Source organism: Phaseolus vulgaris, chromosome 3 (genome assembly GCF_051622355.1).
Source record: "Phaseolus vulgaris cultivar YP4 chromosome 3, ASM5162235v1, whole genome shotgun sequence".
Taxonomy (NCBI): domain Eukaryota; kingdom Viridiplantae; phylum Streptophyta; class Magnoliopsida; order Fabales; family Fabaceae; genus Phaseolus; species Phaseolus vulgaris.
In genome coordinates, this window is record NC_143500.1 from 54,515,203 (window position 1) to 54,528,720 (window position 13,518).

Below are 13,518 nucleotides of genomic sequence, written 5' to 3' on the forward strand. Positions count from 1 at the left end.
AATTCAAATTTCAACATGTAAGAAGTAATGAACAGTATGGAACACATGGAAAAACAGAGTTTGGGAGTGACAATTTTCATGAACGAAGAGAATCTTTTGAATGGGAAAGGCTTAATAAATAAGTTGTTTTAGCCTCGGTGTAATTTTAGGTTGAAGAACATTCAGAAAGGCGAATTCATAAAAAAAAATACGCATGTAGCTATAGATTGAAGACAGGTTTCGAAACATCTTTCAAAACCAAACTTCATGCTTACTCTGCAAACATATCATGGATCAATTAATACAGCTAAATGTTAAGTTGCTGGACCCAAAAAAAATATATATATACACAAACCATATGAGAGCGAATTTTGTAGTACTGACAAGTAATAGCCCCGACTAGAAGTAGAGAGAGAATAATTAAGTGAATATCAGAAGAAGAAGCAAACACATTCTAAATCAATGCATATTACATATGTCATGTTCTATCCTAGTAGTATTTAAAGCTTCGACGCACATCTGTTTTTCCCGGTATAAGGGGATAGAAAATGATGTATCCATGCTACTGTCGGATTTCAAGTAAAGATTCTTTCACCAGTAATCCCCACAAGAGCATTTTCCATCCTTGAAATGATGAAACCTTTTGTTATCTCTGACAATTAATTCCCTCCCCACAATCCTGGACATGATCTTGATGGCATTGTGGCAGTCACCACAGACACGAAGGTTCTTGATGATTCTAAGAGGTGTTCTTGGTGGAGTACTAATAAGGCCATAGGCAATTGCTAGACGTTCACTGTGGTAGAGAAGGGCTTGCTCCTTTGCTTCTTGATCAATGTCATGAAGAACATATCTTGTATCAGGAACATATCCCGCATCTTTCATCCCATTCAAGGCCTTCAACTTTTCATCATCCTTGTAAAGAGTAGGATTCTTATACTCGATAATTCTGTTCCTGCCATCAAGCATGCTAATTGCAGTATACTTCTTCGGAGGTGGCGTGGGGATCTTATTCACAACAGCCTTTGTTGGGTCAAGACTAACCATCAACTCTTCAGCATAGTCTTCAAGATCAACATCTCCATGAAGACGAGCATAATGCTTCAGTTTCTCCCATACGGTTACAGTGGGCTCAAATGGCAATTTGACAATAAACTCCTCAGCTTCCTTGAGATATGCAGATTGTCCCAGAACATCCAAAAGCCCCATGTAGTGCTCCACCCCAGGCTCTATTCCATACTTGCTTTTCATAGACTCAAAGTGTAGGTAAGCATCCTCCACAGCCTCTGCACTGGCACAAGCTGACAACACTGCAACCAAAGTCTCTGAAGTGATCTCCAAACCCAGCTCATTCATCTGCTCAAACAACTGCAAGGCATCATCCCCGTTGGTGTTATTTGCGTAGCCCCGCATCATCAAGAGCCAAGAATCCATATTCCTGTTGGGCATATGATCGAACACCCTACGTGCATCAGTCATGCTTTTACAATTCCCATACATTTCAATCACCTTGTTGTTCAGCTTGAGATCACTCCTAAAAGAAGATTGTAGAAAGTGGTCATGGGCCTTCTTAGCATCCTCAAGGGTCTTGGATTGGCCACACAAGTCAAACAGACGATCAAAGCAACCAGCATCAGCTTTGACCCCTTTGTCCATCAACTCTATTGCTTCTTTAACTTTCCCCTCTTCGCACAAAAGTGTCAAATCAGCGATTGAAGGAGGTGGTGGTGGAGGAGGAGCAGGGGAGGCTTGTCCTTGAATAGAATTCTGATTGTTGTTCAGCTGGTTACTAGGGTTTTGGAATTGGTTAGGGTTTGGAAACCCCTGAGTCCTAGGGTTCCACTGGTTGGAGGCAGCAGGGCTTTGATTGTTCCATCGATTGGGGGAAGTGGGTGGGCGAAAGTTGGGATTTTGAGAAGTGGGTGTTTGAAAATTGGGGTTTTGAGGGGTTGGGGACTGAGGATTCCACTGATTATGGTTTCGGCCATGTTCTGGAAATGGAGGAGGCACATTGTGTAGACGATGCTGATGGTTATTACGAGGAAATTGATTGGTCTCTGCATTGAAATGTTGAGGCTGATGTTGTTGCCATTGTTGAGGCTGAAAGTGTGTGGGATCAGAAGGTGATTGTGGTTGGTTTTGGTGGGAAGGGAATCTTTGATAGTCGTGTGGAAGTGCAGAGGTGCTTAGGGATTTGGTAGTTAGGGTTTGGGTGCAGTGGTTGCCATAGATAAGGTGTGTTCGAAGCTTGAAGGAGGAAGAATTGATTGTTGTACGCGCACGCTGAATCAATGGGAACGTCGCCATTTCTGAGCGAAGCAGTTGCAGAAGCAGCTAGGGTCTTGGAGGGGACAAATGCGCGGTTTTGTTCATCGGAGGAAAACTTCTTTCACTGCTCCTTTTGCTTTTGGGCCCTGGGCTCGTAATCTGGGTCATATCATGTATCAATGGTTGTTTCTTTCTGCACCCTACATTTTTTTCCTGCACTTCTACATTCATGTGCAATTACAAAAATATTATTTTGACCCAACCACTCCTAGGTGAAACTTAAGTATTCTTTAGACCTAACCACTTCACTAAAAAAACAGTGTGATCTAAAAGATCCTAAGGTTCACTCGCTAGAAGAGAGTTAATGTCCTAAGACCAATATAAGATTAAAAATACTCTTTTAGAGTCATTGTAAGGTCTTTCACAATTCTTCTTCTTCATCTTGTGTTTGTCCATGTTTGAGCTATGCATTAAATACTCTTCATGTACCGGTAGGCACCGACCGACCGACCTAATGCACAATAAATGTAACGGCATTTATGTGACAAGCTAAGGTGGTTTACTAATGTAATTAGAATTATTTATGCCTCGTTCGGCATCAGAATTATCTTATTACTTTAATGTATTCAGAATTATCTATGCCTCGTTCGGCATCAGAATTATCTTATTACTTTAATGTAATCAGAATTATTTATGCCTCGTTCGGCATCAGAATTATCTTATTACTTTAATGTAGTCAGAATTATTTATGTCTCGTTCGGCATCAGAACTATCTTATTACTTTAATGTAATCAGAATTATTTATGTCTCGTTCGGCATCAGAAGTCACTATAGACAAGAATAAAGACAAAAGAATTGTTTGTATAAATAATAGAATAGTCATGTATAGGACTTGTATTTTCATTTAATTTCAAGAGTATTTTGTAAATGAATCAAAGACACTCTAGAAATCATCGATGGTCCTACATCACAAACATTCTCTAAAAACATAAAATAAACATTTATAAATGTTCAACGTGTACCATGAAATGTTTCATATTATGTGAACTTATTGTCTATTCAAGAAAAAACTTATTTGACAAAGTATATTGATGTAAACGTTAGAAGGTTGAGAGGGTTTTGATCAACTCAAAAGATATTGCAAATGATAATTAAAGTTATTTTAGTTTGAAGTTGTAAAATTCATTATTCCAATCAAGCTTAAATTTAATTATAAATGTCAAAATTTAAAAAAATGTTTGTTTTTATTTCTTTATTTTTTTTATTTGGTATTTTTAATTATTGATTATGATAGTAACTCAAACTTATTTTTTTTTTGTTTATAAGGTTATTTTCCTTTTTTTTCTCCTTTATGAATTTCCTTCTTAAAGTATTTAGAAGTTCAATAATTTAATATTTAATAAACATTTTAATATTATAAATTAATGAAGTAACAATATGAATTTTAAAAAATATTAGAACGTGAGAATTAGTTAATAACTTTCTTTCTGAATAAAATTATATATTATTGAATACAAAGTTTTTTTTCATAAAAATAAAATCAAATAGATATATGTTTAGACATATTATTGTTTTTAATGTTGATAAGCTTATAAAAAATACTTAGTTCGTCTATATAGTGCTAGAGATCCCACATCTACTAAATCACATCTATTAAAAATAAAAATATTTTATAATATATAAGTGGATGCAAACCTCACATTATAAATTAGTTTATGAGGTTGAGTTAGACTTAAAGTTCACTTCTTTACATGGTATCATAATCATTTAGAGTTTATCTTAACCATGATTTGTGTTGTTTTATTGTAAGTTGACAGTTTTGAGTTGTATATATATAATAATAATATTTTATAAATAATTATACATGTATTTCTTTCTGCGATGCACAGATTAGTAACACTAGTATATATAATATTTGAGAGGATGACACTATCAAGTCTCTATGATTAGAGTCAAGATGGTTAGTTTAAGTGATAAAAAGTCTAGTTTCTCTTAAGATAGCTTCCTTGCAGAGTCTATCTAATAATTTATTCTGTGTCTATGGTTTGCAAGTGTTAATAATATTGATTGCTAGATACCATATAAAACTTCATTATATTTATTATTTCTCTTCTTCTTTTTCTTTCTTTTAACTGATCCATTTTAACTTTTATCTATTTTTAAGTTTTTCATAGGCTAACCTTTAACAGTAAAATAGTTTTTGGATTGACTGATAAAGACTATATTTGAGATAGAAACTTGAGTGGTATTGTAACACATAAAGCCTGATAACTGCAGTTAGATTTGGCACAATTTTCCATTTCTTTGGGATAATAAAGGCACTCAAACCAACATCTCAAATACACAAAACACTCAAATCAACCAGCAAAGATAATATAAACAGCAAGTTGTTGAAATTAACAGCACCAACTACTCTGAGGGTTGCCACAGAAAGCTTCTAAAGAGGTTTCACTTTTCATCTTGTCATGGACTGTGACATTGGTGTTAGTGTAGCTCCTTGCCCTTGCCTTTCTCTGTTGGCTTCCCAACCTATTTTCAATTCATTGCCCCCACAATAAGTTAGTTTCATCTATCATTTGAATTGAGAAAGGAGTGCTAAGACCACAAAGGGGAAGTTTTATGCTTCAGTTTTCAACATCATATAAGTGCTAATTTTTTAAATTTTTGAAAATTGCCAAGTTACTGAAACTGAATCTCTATTTTGTTTAAAAGAAAACTATACATTAAAGGAAAATCATCAAAAGTAAGATCTAGAGCAAGAAAGATGACAAGGGATCATATAAAAACAGTTTGACCAGTAGATTAGTTCCAATAAGGGAAAATAAGGTCAAGCTGTCAGGAAAAGAAACATGTAATTTTGCATCCCTCCAATCAGATTCAATGAAAGTATAGTATCTTAAAATGATCCATGAAGTTTGTCCCCTTGAGATTTCCTACTATTTCAAGCTCATTATGCTTATAGGGGAAGTATTCAAACTCATTATTTAGCAGAAAACCCATATGGTGTCTGATATAATTCACTATATTCTTACTCTCAATACATCAAAATCAAATTTTGAAAAGAACTATGGACATGAGATAAACAAATAGAGATCCTAGCTCAAGCTAACTGGTAAGCTTTGTTTTTGATACTTGTAAAAGGATTCAAACACTCCTGAAATGCCCCTTTAATTCAGTTATTTTGATAAAAAAAAGATAAGAGAGATTCTGACAAGTTAAAGATGGCATTACCTATGCTCAAGTCAAATCCACGGTTTTTAAGTTCTCTATATTCCTGACATAGAGCACAAGCTTCACAACAGAAATGAACTAAGCAATCCATACATGGAGCCTCTGGCAAGTCATATTGTGCTCTCATTTTGGACCTATAATAGCATGAGTACAAGCATGCAAGCCCACTCAGAGCTAGTAGTGTCCCATAAATGGTCCCATTACAAGTGCAAGCTGAAAGAAAAAGACAAGAAAAACAGTAGCAGATATAACCATTATGAGTCATTACTTCAAATATATTGCACTCATGAATGCATTTTTTTTATTAAAACTTACTTTGTTCGCCTTTATCTATTATTTCTGCTATCAATCCGAATGTAACACAAGGGCAGAAGCAAGTGACCAAACCTTAGACAATAAACAACCATACTATGTCAATTGCTTGATGTTCATACAACAGGAAAAAAAAACAATGAATCAACAAAATAAACAATATATACAAATGAATCATTTCAGGTGATCCAACATGAATCAAGATCGATTCAATAGTCTTACAGTTTCCAGGATCATCAAGACAACGGCAAAGACCAGTTGACCATCTCTGTGTCCTGATCATAGGACCCCTGACACTGTTGTTGTTGTATGGAGGAGCATAAGATGGTATTTGTGGAGGGCCATAAGTTGGAGGCACCACCACTGGTACAATATAGCCTTGATGGCTACGATGAGCTACATATGCCTCATCATTTTCATCTACTGGAGGATACATTTTTCTCAGACTTAGCCTCAATTACATCACACCAATGACCCTCTAAGAAAGACAATCTTTTTCTGGCTTTTATCTTAGTATATACAAATGGGAGGATCTTAATTTAAAGAGGGTACTCCTCATTTTATCACTAGCTATTTAGGAAATAGTTTTTTATTGTGATTGTTTTAAAACTCAGAAGTTGCAAAGAAAAGCAATGAGCATTTGAATATCAGCATAATAATTGGACTTAGTTGTTTCCTGGAAAATCTTACTGCAAAAGGATAGGAAGAGAAGACAATTTATGATCACATGATAGGTCTTGACTTGCACATGGTCAAGAAAATCATAATCATTTTGATACAAGTGTGAATCCAGAATAATTTATTATTTGCAGTGATGCAAGATGAAAATTTAGGCACCAATGGTTACTTGGCACTGGTGACATGCAGATCAAAAACGGGTTGCAAGACAAGGATGGTGATTTAAAATAAATAACAAGTCAATGCAATATAAGTTATTTAACTACCAAAACAAAGTTATAATATGTTCAACAACCAAGGTAACCAAAAGAAGATTATAATATCAGCAACATGTGCTTCAGTAGACAATTAAAAAAAGAACAAATTTAAAATTACAACAACTGTTTAAACCCTAAATATCAGCAACATGTGTTTCAGTAGACCATAAAAAGAATAAAAATTATAAGAAATGTTGAGAGTGGGATTTGAACCCACGCCCTTTCGGACCAGAACCTTAATCTGGCGCCTTAGACCAACTCGGCCATCTCAACTTTTGAGAAAATATAAACAAATTATTATATTTAATCTTTAAGAATAAATTGTATGATATAAAAGTCATCTTTAACAATCTCACTTAAATATGAGATAATTTTTACTTTTATTTATGATTTTTATATCATAATAGTGTAGAGATAAAATTATAATTTTTCCTTTTAAAAAATAATCCTAACCTTTTTTTAGCTAAAATGACTTTTTAAAAATCCTTAACTTCTCTTGTGGATAACTAGAAAGACTAGAGTTTATATTTAAATAAACTCATCTCAAACTTCAAAAACTTAATAATCCATGATACCTCTATAATATATGTTTAAAAATTACCACAAGCTTTTTTTTATATCCAGAATATCATCAAGTATCCATATATGTTTTTAAAATATTATAAAATAAAAGTCAACTTAATTATTCTGTAGTTTCTGAACACATAATAAATTCAAATATCACTATTTCTAGATTAAAAAATGTTAAAATAATAATTTTGACCATGCGAATTTCTATTGAATCGATAGACTGAATATGTTGAGTATGAGGGTTAATGAAAAATATATTGGTCACATATATGTACTAAGACCCAAAGAATTTAAAATGATCTCTCCACAATCTATTATAGGTTTTCATGATAATAAATAAAATCATTGTTTCACACTTATCTTATAACATAAAAGGAAATACAGGATCTTATTAAATATTGGGATGTACGGTAAAGAGAAAAAATTATTATATATAATAAATAAATAAGTGTCTCAAATAAAAAAAGATATAAAAAATTATTATATATAATAAATAAATAAGTGTCTCAAATAAAAAAAGATATAAACAAAGAACTAAGATCTATATATTTAATTATATTTAACACTTCTATCGAGGTTGGAATATAAAAATAATGTGAAATTCGTTATAAATATAATCAATTATAGGATCTCGCAACAATTTAATGAACATATTTATCAACTGATTATTAAAGTTAATAAATTGAGTGGTGGTATCCAAATGTAATTTTTTCTTGGATAAAGTGACAATCTACTTCTATATATTTAGTTCTCTCGTGAAATACTAGATTTTAGAAAATATATAGGATAATCTGATTGATCACGTATAAGAGTACTTTGTGTGAACTCTCAAAATCTCAATTCTTTAAAGCATTATTATTTAAGTCAAATAAGCTTACATATGGCAGAGACCATAAATTCTATTAGGTTTCGAAGGATATGAAACTCATATTTTCAAATTCATATCAAATGAGATGAAGATGAGAGATTTATATAAAGTATGTTATGTCAGTTTTATTGGATTAAAACTACATTTCAATTTATTAATTTCACTTACAAGCGCAAAGAATAGATTAAATCATACTTTCAACTTGTTAAAATGGATTTATCATATTATTTTGAAATCACAAGATAATTTTAATATATTGAAAACTTGTTTTAACATATTGAAATAGACTTCCAAAACTACTCAAGTTTTTTTTTAAGTGGTTTTAACAAATTGACTGAGTAGAATAATCTATTAAAATATTTACTATAGCCATTTTAAACTTCATATAATAATATTTGAATGGATTAAAATATCTTTTATTTAGTTAAAATTATTTTGTAATTGAGATAAGTTCTAATTGATCATTCACTATTATGTTTTGATCCTTCATCCATTGTTTATTCGAATCATTTTTCTTAGACTAACATACTTTTTGGAATTGTTGATCCAATGTCAATGGTACATTGCAATGATCTATTGGTTGATTACCATTATTTTTAAATTCTTGCTTTGGAATTAAAATTATAAACTATACAGACACCTTCAATATAGTTAATAAGATTTTCATTTCAAATTTAAACCCATAAAGGTTAAATAGCAATTGTCATACTACAATTGCATTTCAAATTCAAAATTATAACTAAATATTGTCTTCAATGATATTTTCATTTGGAGTCCAATTGATTAGTAGGCCTTATATTTGAATTTGAGTTTGGCAGCACCATATCATTTTTAACTAGCACCCAATCACACATAGGAAAAGTTCAATCTATCCTTAATAAATCTAAAAATATCTTAAAATGTGATAGGCACCCAATCTCATGCACCCAACCCTATTCTTCTTCTTCTTGTTGTTCATTTGTGCTTGAAGCAGCAGCAGCCGCAACCACCCTCAGCCACTGTCATCCATCGTCGTTTCCCTTGGTTTCCTCCACCATCAGTGAGCTTCATCATCGCAGGCAGAGCAGCAGCCGCCATCGTCAGCTTCTGAAGTCGAAGAAGGAACCATCGTCGGAGAAAGGTACTCTGTCATGCCTACCGGATATTTTTATCTGTAATTCATTATTGAGTTCCGCACTTTTTTATCTGTAGTTTACTATTGCATTTCGGATATTTTTATCCGCAGTTCAAGACTGGGTTCCGGATATTTTTATCCACAGTTGGGCACTTGGCTTCTGGATTTTTTTATCCGCAGTTGTGGAAGAATGACCTCCAGATATTTTTATTTGCAAGAGGCATTTGACTTGTGGATAATTTTTTTCGTAGTGTTGTTGTTCTGCGCAAGACAAGAGCATGATGGGATTTTAAAAAGTTCGTCGGGTGCCAGTCACAATTGATCAGGTGCAGGAAGCAATTGCCTTTGAGTTTTGATTTGAAATTGGGCTCAATTAGAAATTGTTACTTATTGGACCTTGAATTATAATTGAAATTGGATTTGGATTCCAAATACTAATGTCTCTGGACTGTTTCTTCCTGCACCTCCATATCTTCTTCTGCCACCTCCATACACAACATGAAAATACATTTTTGTCCTTCTTGTGTCACCTCCATAGAGTAGTTTCCGGATTATGTAATTCGGAAACTCATTTGAAAAAAGACTTCCGGATTACATAATCCGGAAGTTAAATAAAACTTTCAGATTATATAATCCGGAGAATAATCATGCATATGAAAAATGACTTTTGGATTATGTAATCCGGTAGCTAATTACAAATTTGAAAAATGACTTCCGAATTACATAATCCAAAATATTATAAAGGGGCATTTTTGGAAATTTGAAAACTTATGGAGGTGAGAGAAGAAGGTATGGAGGTGCAGGAAGAAACAGTCATGTCTCTGCCATCAAGAATCGACACAAGGGTCATATTATCCATTCATGAAAAGTCAGTTTCTTGATCGATGTTATTAAATCGATGTTAATATAAGTTAGTATGAACTATTTGTCCTTTATATATTTGTCATTTATATAAAGTTTTGACTCACTAAATTCAAACTTCCTTGAATTTCAATGTTTTCATTAGTAGACAAAATTTAGATATAATATTTCAGAGAGATGCTTGATGAAATCACTTCTTTAGTTTTTCTGGATTCTGAAATTCGAAAATCTAACTTTTTCAAGTTAAAAACGGAAATTTTATTGCAAAAACAAGTTATGTTATTCTTAATAAATAGTATAACGCTATAATGAATCAAAGATTTTAGTGAAAATAAACTTCTTCATTCCATAAAATCCTACATAAATATTTCTAATCCAATCATACAGATTTTTTTTAATAATTATAATTTCAAGATTCATGAAATTATGATTCAAGTATGAAGATTTGAGTTTTTATTTATCACTGGAGTAAGATATTGGCCTCTTCTTCATGACCTAATCTCTTTGGTTAAGCATTGATAATTAAGGTGGCAAAAGAAGTCATAAAGATGAGTTAACTAGGGTTCAACATTTTGTCGCCGACCTAGTGAAGGCTATAAAGTATCCATTCTCTTTTAAAATGTTGAGATTCGAATGTCTCGAGAAAACTGGTGTAGATTCTCTTCTAAGAGACTCACCTTAATTACGAAACCATGATCACTTCTGCTAGGGTTTCAACCACTGTCAGTCTCCGTTCACACCATGTTCCTACCAAAAATCACTCGGAGTTACCTCAGTGAGAATTGTGTGTTCCTCCATCAATCTGTCGAGATGTCTTTTAAGGATAAAATTGTAACGAAACACACTTTCAAAACAGACAATATCTCGAATGACTCGGAGGTACCTCGGTGAGGATTGTGTGTTCTTTTTTTTTTATCAGTAAAGAATAAATAAAATAAAATGAGGTACTTTAAGGGTACCCCAACCCTTATACAAAAACAAAAAACAAGTTTCCTTGCACCAACAAGTATCCACCAGACCTTACACGACAATACCCAAAAACACGTATAAAATACTAGATACAGAGATCCCCCAACCCTCAATCCTATATTGAAACACGCCCTCAGAACATGCACAAAATCCAATAGCTAAAGAAGATCTTTACTAGCATTTTGACCTACATCAAACTCAATGCCAAATACAACAATAGAACCTGCAAAAGAGAGCATAACCAGAAAATCCTGCACAGAACACAAGCAACTTTCAATCGCAACCTAAGGCACTTACATCAATCCATCCATGCCAAGGAAACCTGCACAGAACATACCACAACTTCCAAACCTGGGTGTTCTTCCCTCAACCCGATACGTCTTTTAAGGATAAAATCGTAACGGAACACCCACTTTCAAAGCAGACAATATCTCAGATGCTGACGTTATCTCTCGGACTTAAGATCGGAACAAATCATAATCTTAACCCAAATAAAAAAACTTCCCCTTAGAGATCAACAAAATAAGGTGGATAAACTTGGGAAAGGAGAAATCGATGGGTTGAAGGTAATTTACAAGTTTTTTTATACAATTTTTCGTCACAGCTTTGTTAAACATAAAGTTCTAGCTAACAGCATATCATTGGTCACCGTTTTTGTCATGTAATGTTTGATGTCTGATTTAAAACCAGTGTGTGGTGCTATGATATGGTGGTATAACAACTCTTTCATCTGTCTTTTACCAAACACGATCTGAGTTGGATATGTTCTGTATTGATCATTTTTATATTTCCACTGTCGAAGTTGCTAGAGACTTAACTCATAAACTAAGCAAGGAAAAACAGCCATATTTCGCAGGATTAAACAAAGTAATTAAAGTTTTACACGTCCCTTCAGCAGGATAATCCAAAGAGCTTACTGTGTTACGTTTTGAGCAAGATGCATGCCATGCCACAAAAAATAAATTAGAGGGTTTTTGGATCTGACATAGTAAAATGAGCCTCGAGCATTGAGTGTGTATGCATATGATATTATGATATTGGATTGGATTATAATAATAAGAACTAAAGGTTGATTGATTGGATGATATTAGAATAGAATAATATGAACTAAAAGCATCATTTATCGGATTACAAGAGACAAATTTTGCTAACAGGATAGGAGACAAAAAGGGGGACAGGCTCTCAGCCCTAACTTTTCTCCTAGCAGTGGTTATTTTGATTAATCTTATTAAGTAAATTTTATTATGGGTGGTCTGATAACGGATAACTCGATAAGGTCAACAAACCATTGTTAGGATAAGCTTATAAATAGTTTTGATACGATATTAAGGAGTGGACTTTGAGTATAACTCAACCTCATAAAACCGATTTATGAGAAGAGATTTGCACTTACTTATTTACTATCAACCTCATAAAACCGATTTATGAGAAGAGATTTGTACTTACTTATTTACTATGAAATATCTTAATCTCTAGTCAGTGTGGAATCTCTACAAATTTTCTGCTAAAAGGAAGCATCACTCTACGATGCAGGAAGAGACCATTTGTCCTAAGCTCAATTGCCAAGAAATATATAAAAACTATAGTCCACAAAAGGATGTGGATTTCATGTGAAGAACACTTTGGCAAAAAGAAACACGTGATGGTCAATAGTTGAACTGAAAGATTCTTTTGGCGCATGAATTATTAGTCTTGCATGTATATATTCTTTGTTTCCTTCTTGTGCTTACAACTAGCTTTTCCAATATTTGACAAAAAGAAGAGAAGAATATAATACAGACATGCTAAACAATCTGACTTAACTCACATGATCCTGGGAATTCATATGATGAAAATGTTAAACAATTTCAGTTCTGTATAATATAGATAAAGGAACAACTTTCTTAAATATGTTTGCTGCAATTGATCAATAGTATATATCATTTGGTGAAACTGTACACTCATATTCACGGTGCCGAATTTCTCAGCCAACAGTTAAAAACTCAAAGGTGAACACCCACACTCCTAACATATTATAAATAAATAACTGATATTTTTTTTCATATCCTTTTTCCTTTTTTGTCAGTTCTTTATTATAAATATAGTATTAAAGTATTTTTAACCTATCATAACGATTGTTTGTTAGATTTATTAAGTCATCCACTATAAGATCGTTATGTTGTCCCACGCATCATTCTCGACGTGAGAAGAGTGTGTTAGAGATTCCACATTTACTATAGATTAGAGTGTTTCAGAATATATTAGTGAGTGCAAACCTTACCAGTGGGTTACGCAAATTCAATTCTTAATATAGCATAAAAAGACAAATCTAAATAACATGTTATGTCCACTAAGCACACAGACAAGAGAATCCCCATCATTATATAAGGGCAAACACCTGCATATGGAAATTAACCCTTCAGACTGTAGGA

General features: G+C 33.0%; 2 protein-coding genes and 1 non-coding gene across 3 annotated transcripts; all 3 read right to left on the reverse strand.

Annotated features, from left to right (window-relative positions):
- Positions 1-379: 379 nt before the first annotated feature.
- LOC137808749 (Tetratricopeptide repeat (TPR)-like superfamily protein) lies at positions 380-2,482 on the reverse strand. The gene has a single exon (XM_068610016.2). It carries the CDS (start codon positions 2,284-2,286, stop codon positions 571-573), a length of 1,716 nt encoding a protein of 571 aa, XP_068466117.1. The 5' UTR covers positions 2,287-2,482; the 3' UTR covers positions 380-570.
- Positions 2,483-4,519: 2,037 nt separating this feature from the next.
- LOC137808752 (protein PLANT CADMIUM RESISTANCE 7) lies at positions 4,520-6,666 on the reverse strand. Its single transcript, XM_068610020.1, has 4 exons — positions 6,013-6,666; positions 5,794-5,865; positions 5,479-5,691; positions 4,520-4,776 (listed from the first exon to the last, which is right to left on the reverse strand). Exons 1-4 carry the CDS (start codon positions 6,224-6,226, stop codon positions 4,703-4,705), a joined length of 573 nt encoding a protein of 190 aa, XP_068466121.1. The 5' UTR covers positions 6,227-6,666; the 3' UTR covers positions 4,520-4,702.
- Positions 6,667-6,917: 251 nt separating this feature from the next.
- TRNAL-AAG (transfer RNA leucine (anticodon AAG)) lies at positions 6,918-6,998 on the reverse strand. The gene has a single exon. It is a non-coding gene; the product is annotated as a tRNA-Leu (tRNA).
- Between the last annotated feature and the right edge of the window lie 6,520 nt (positions 6,999-13,518).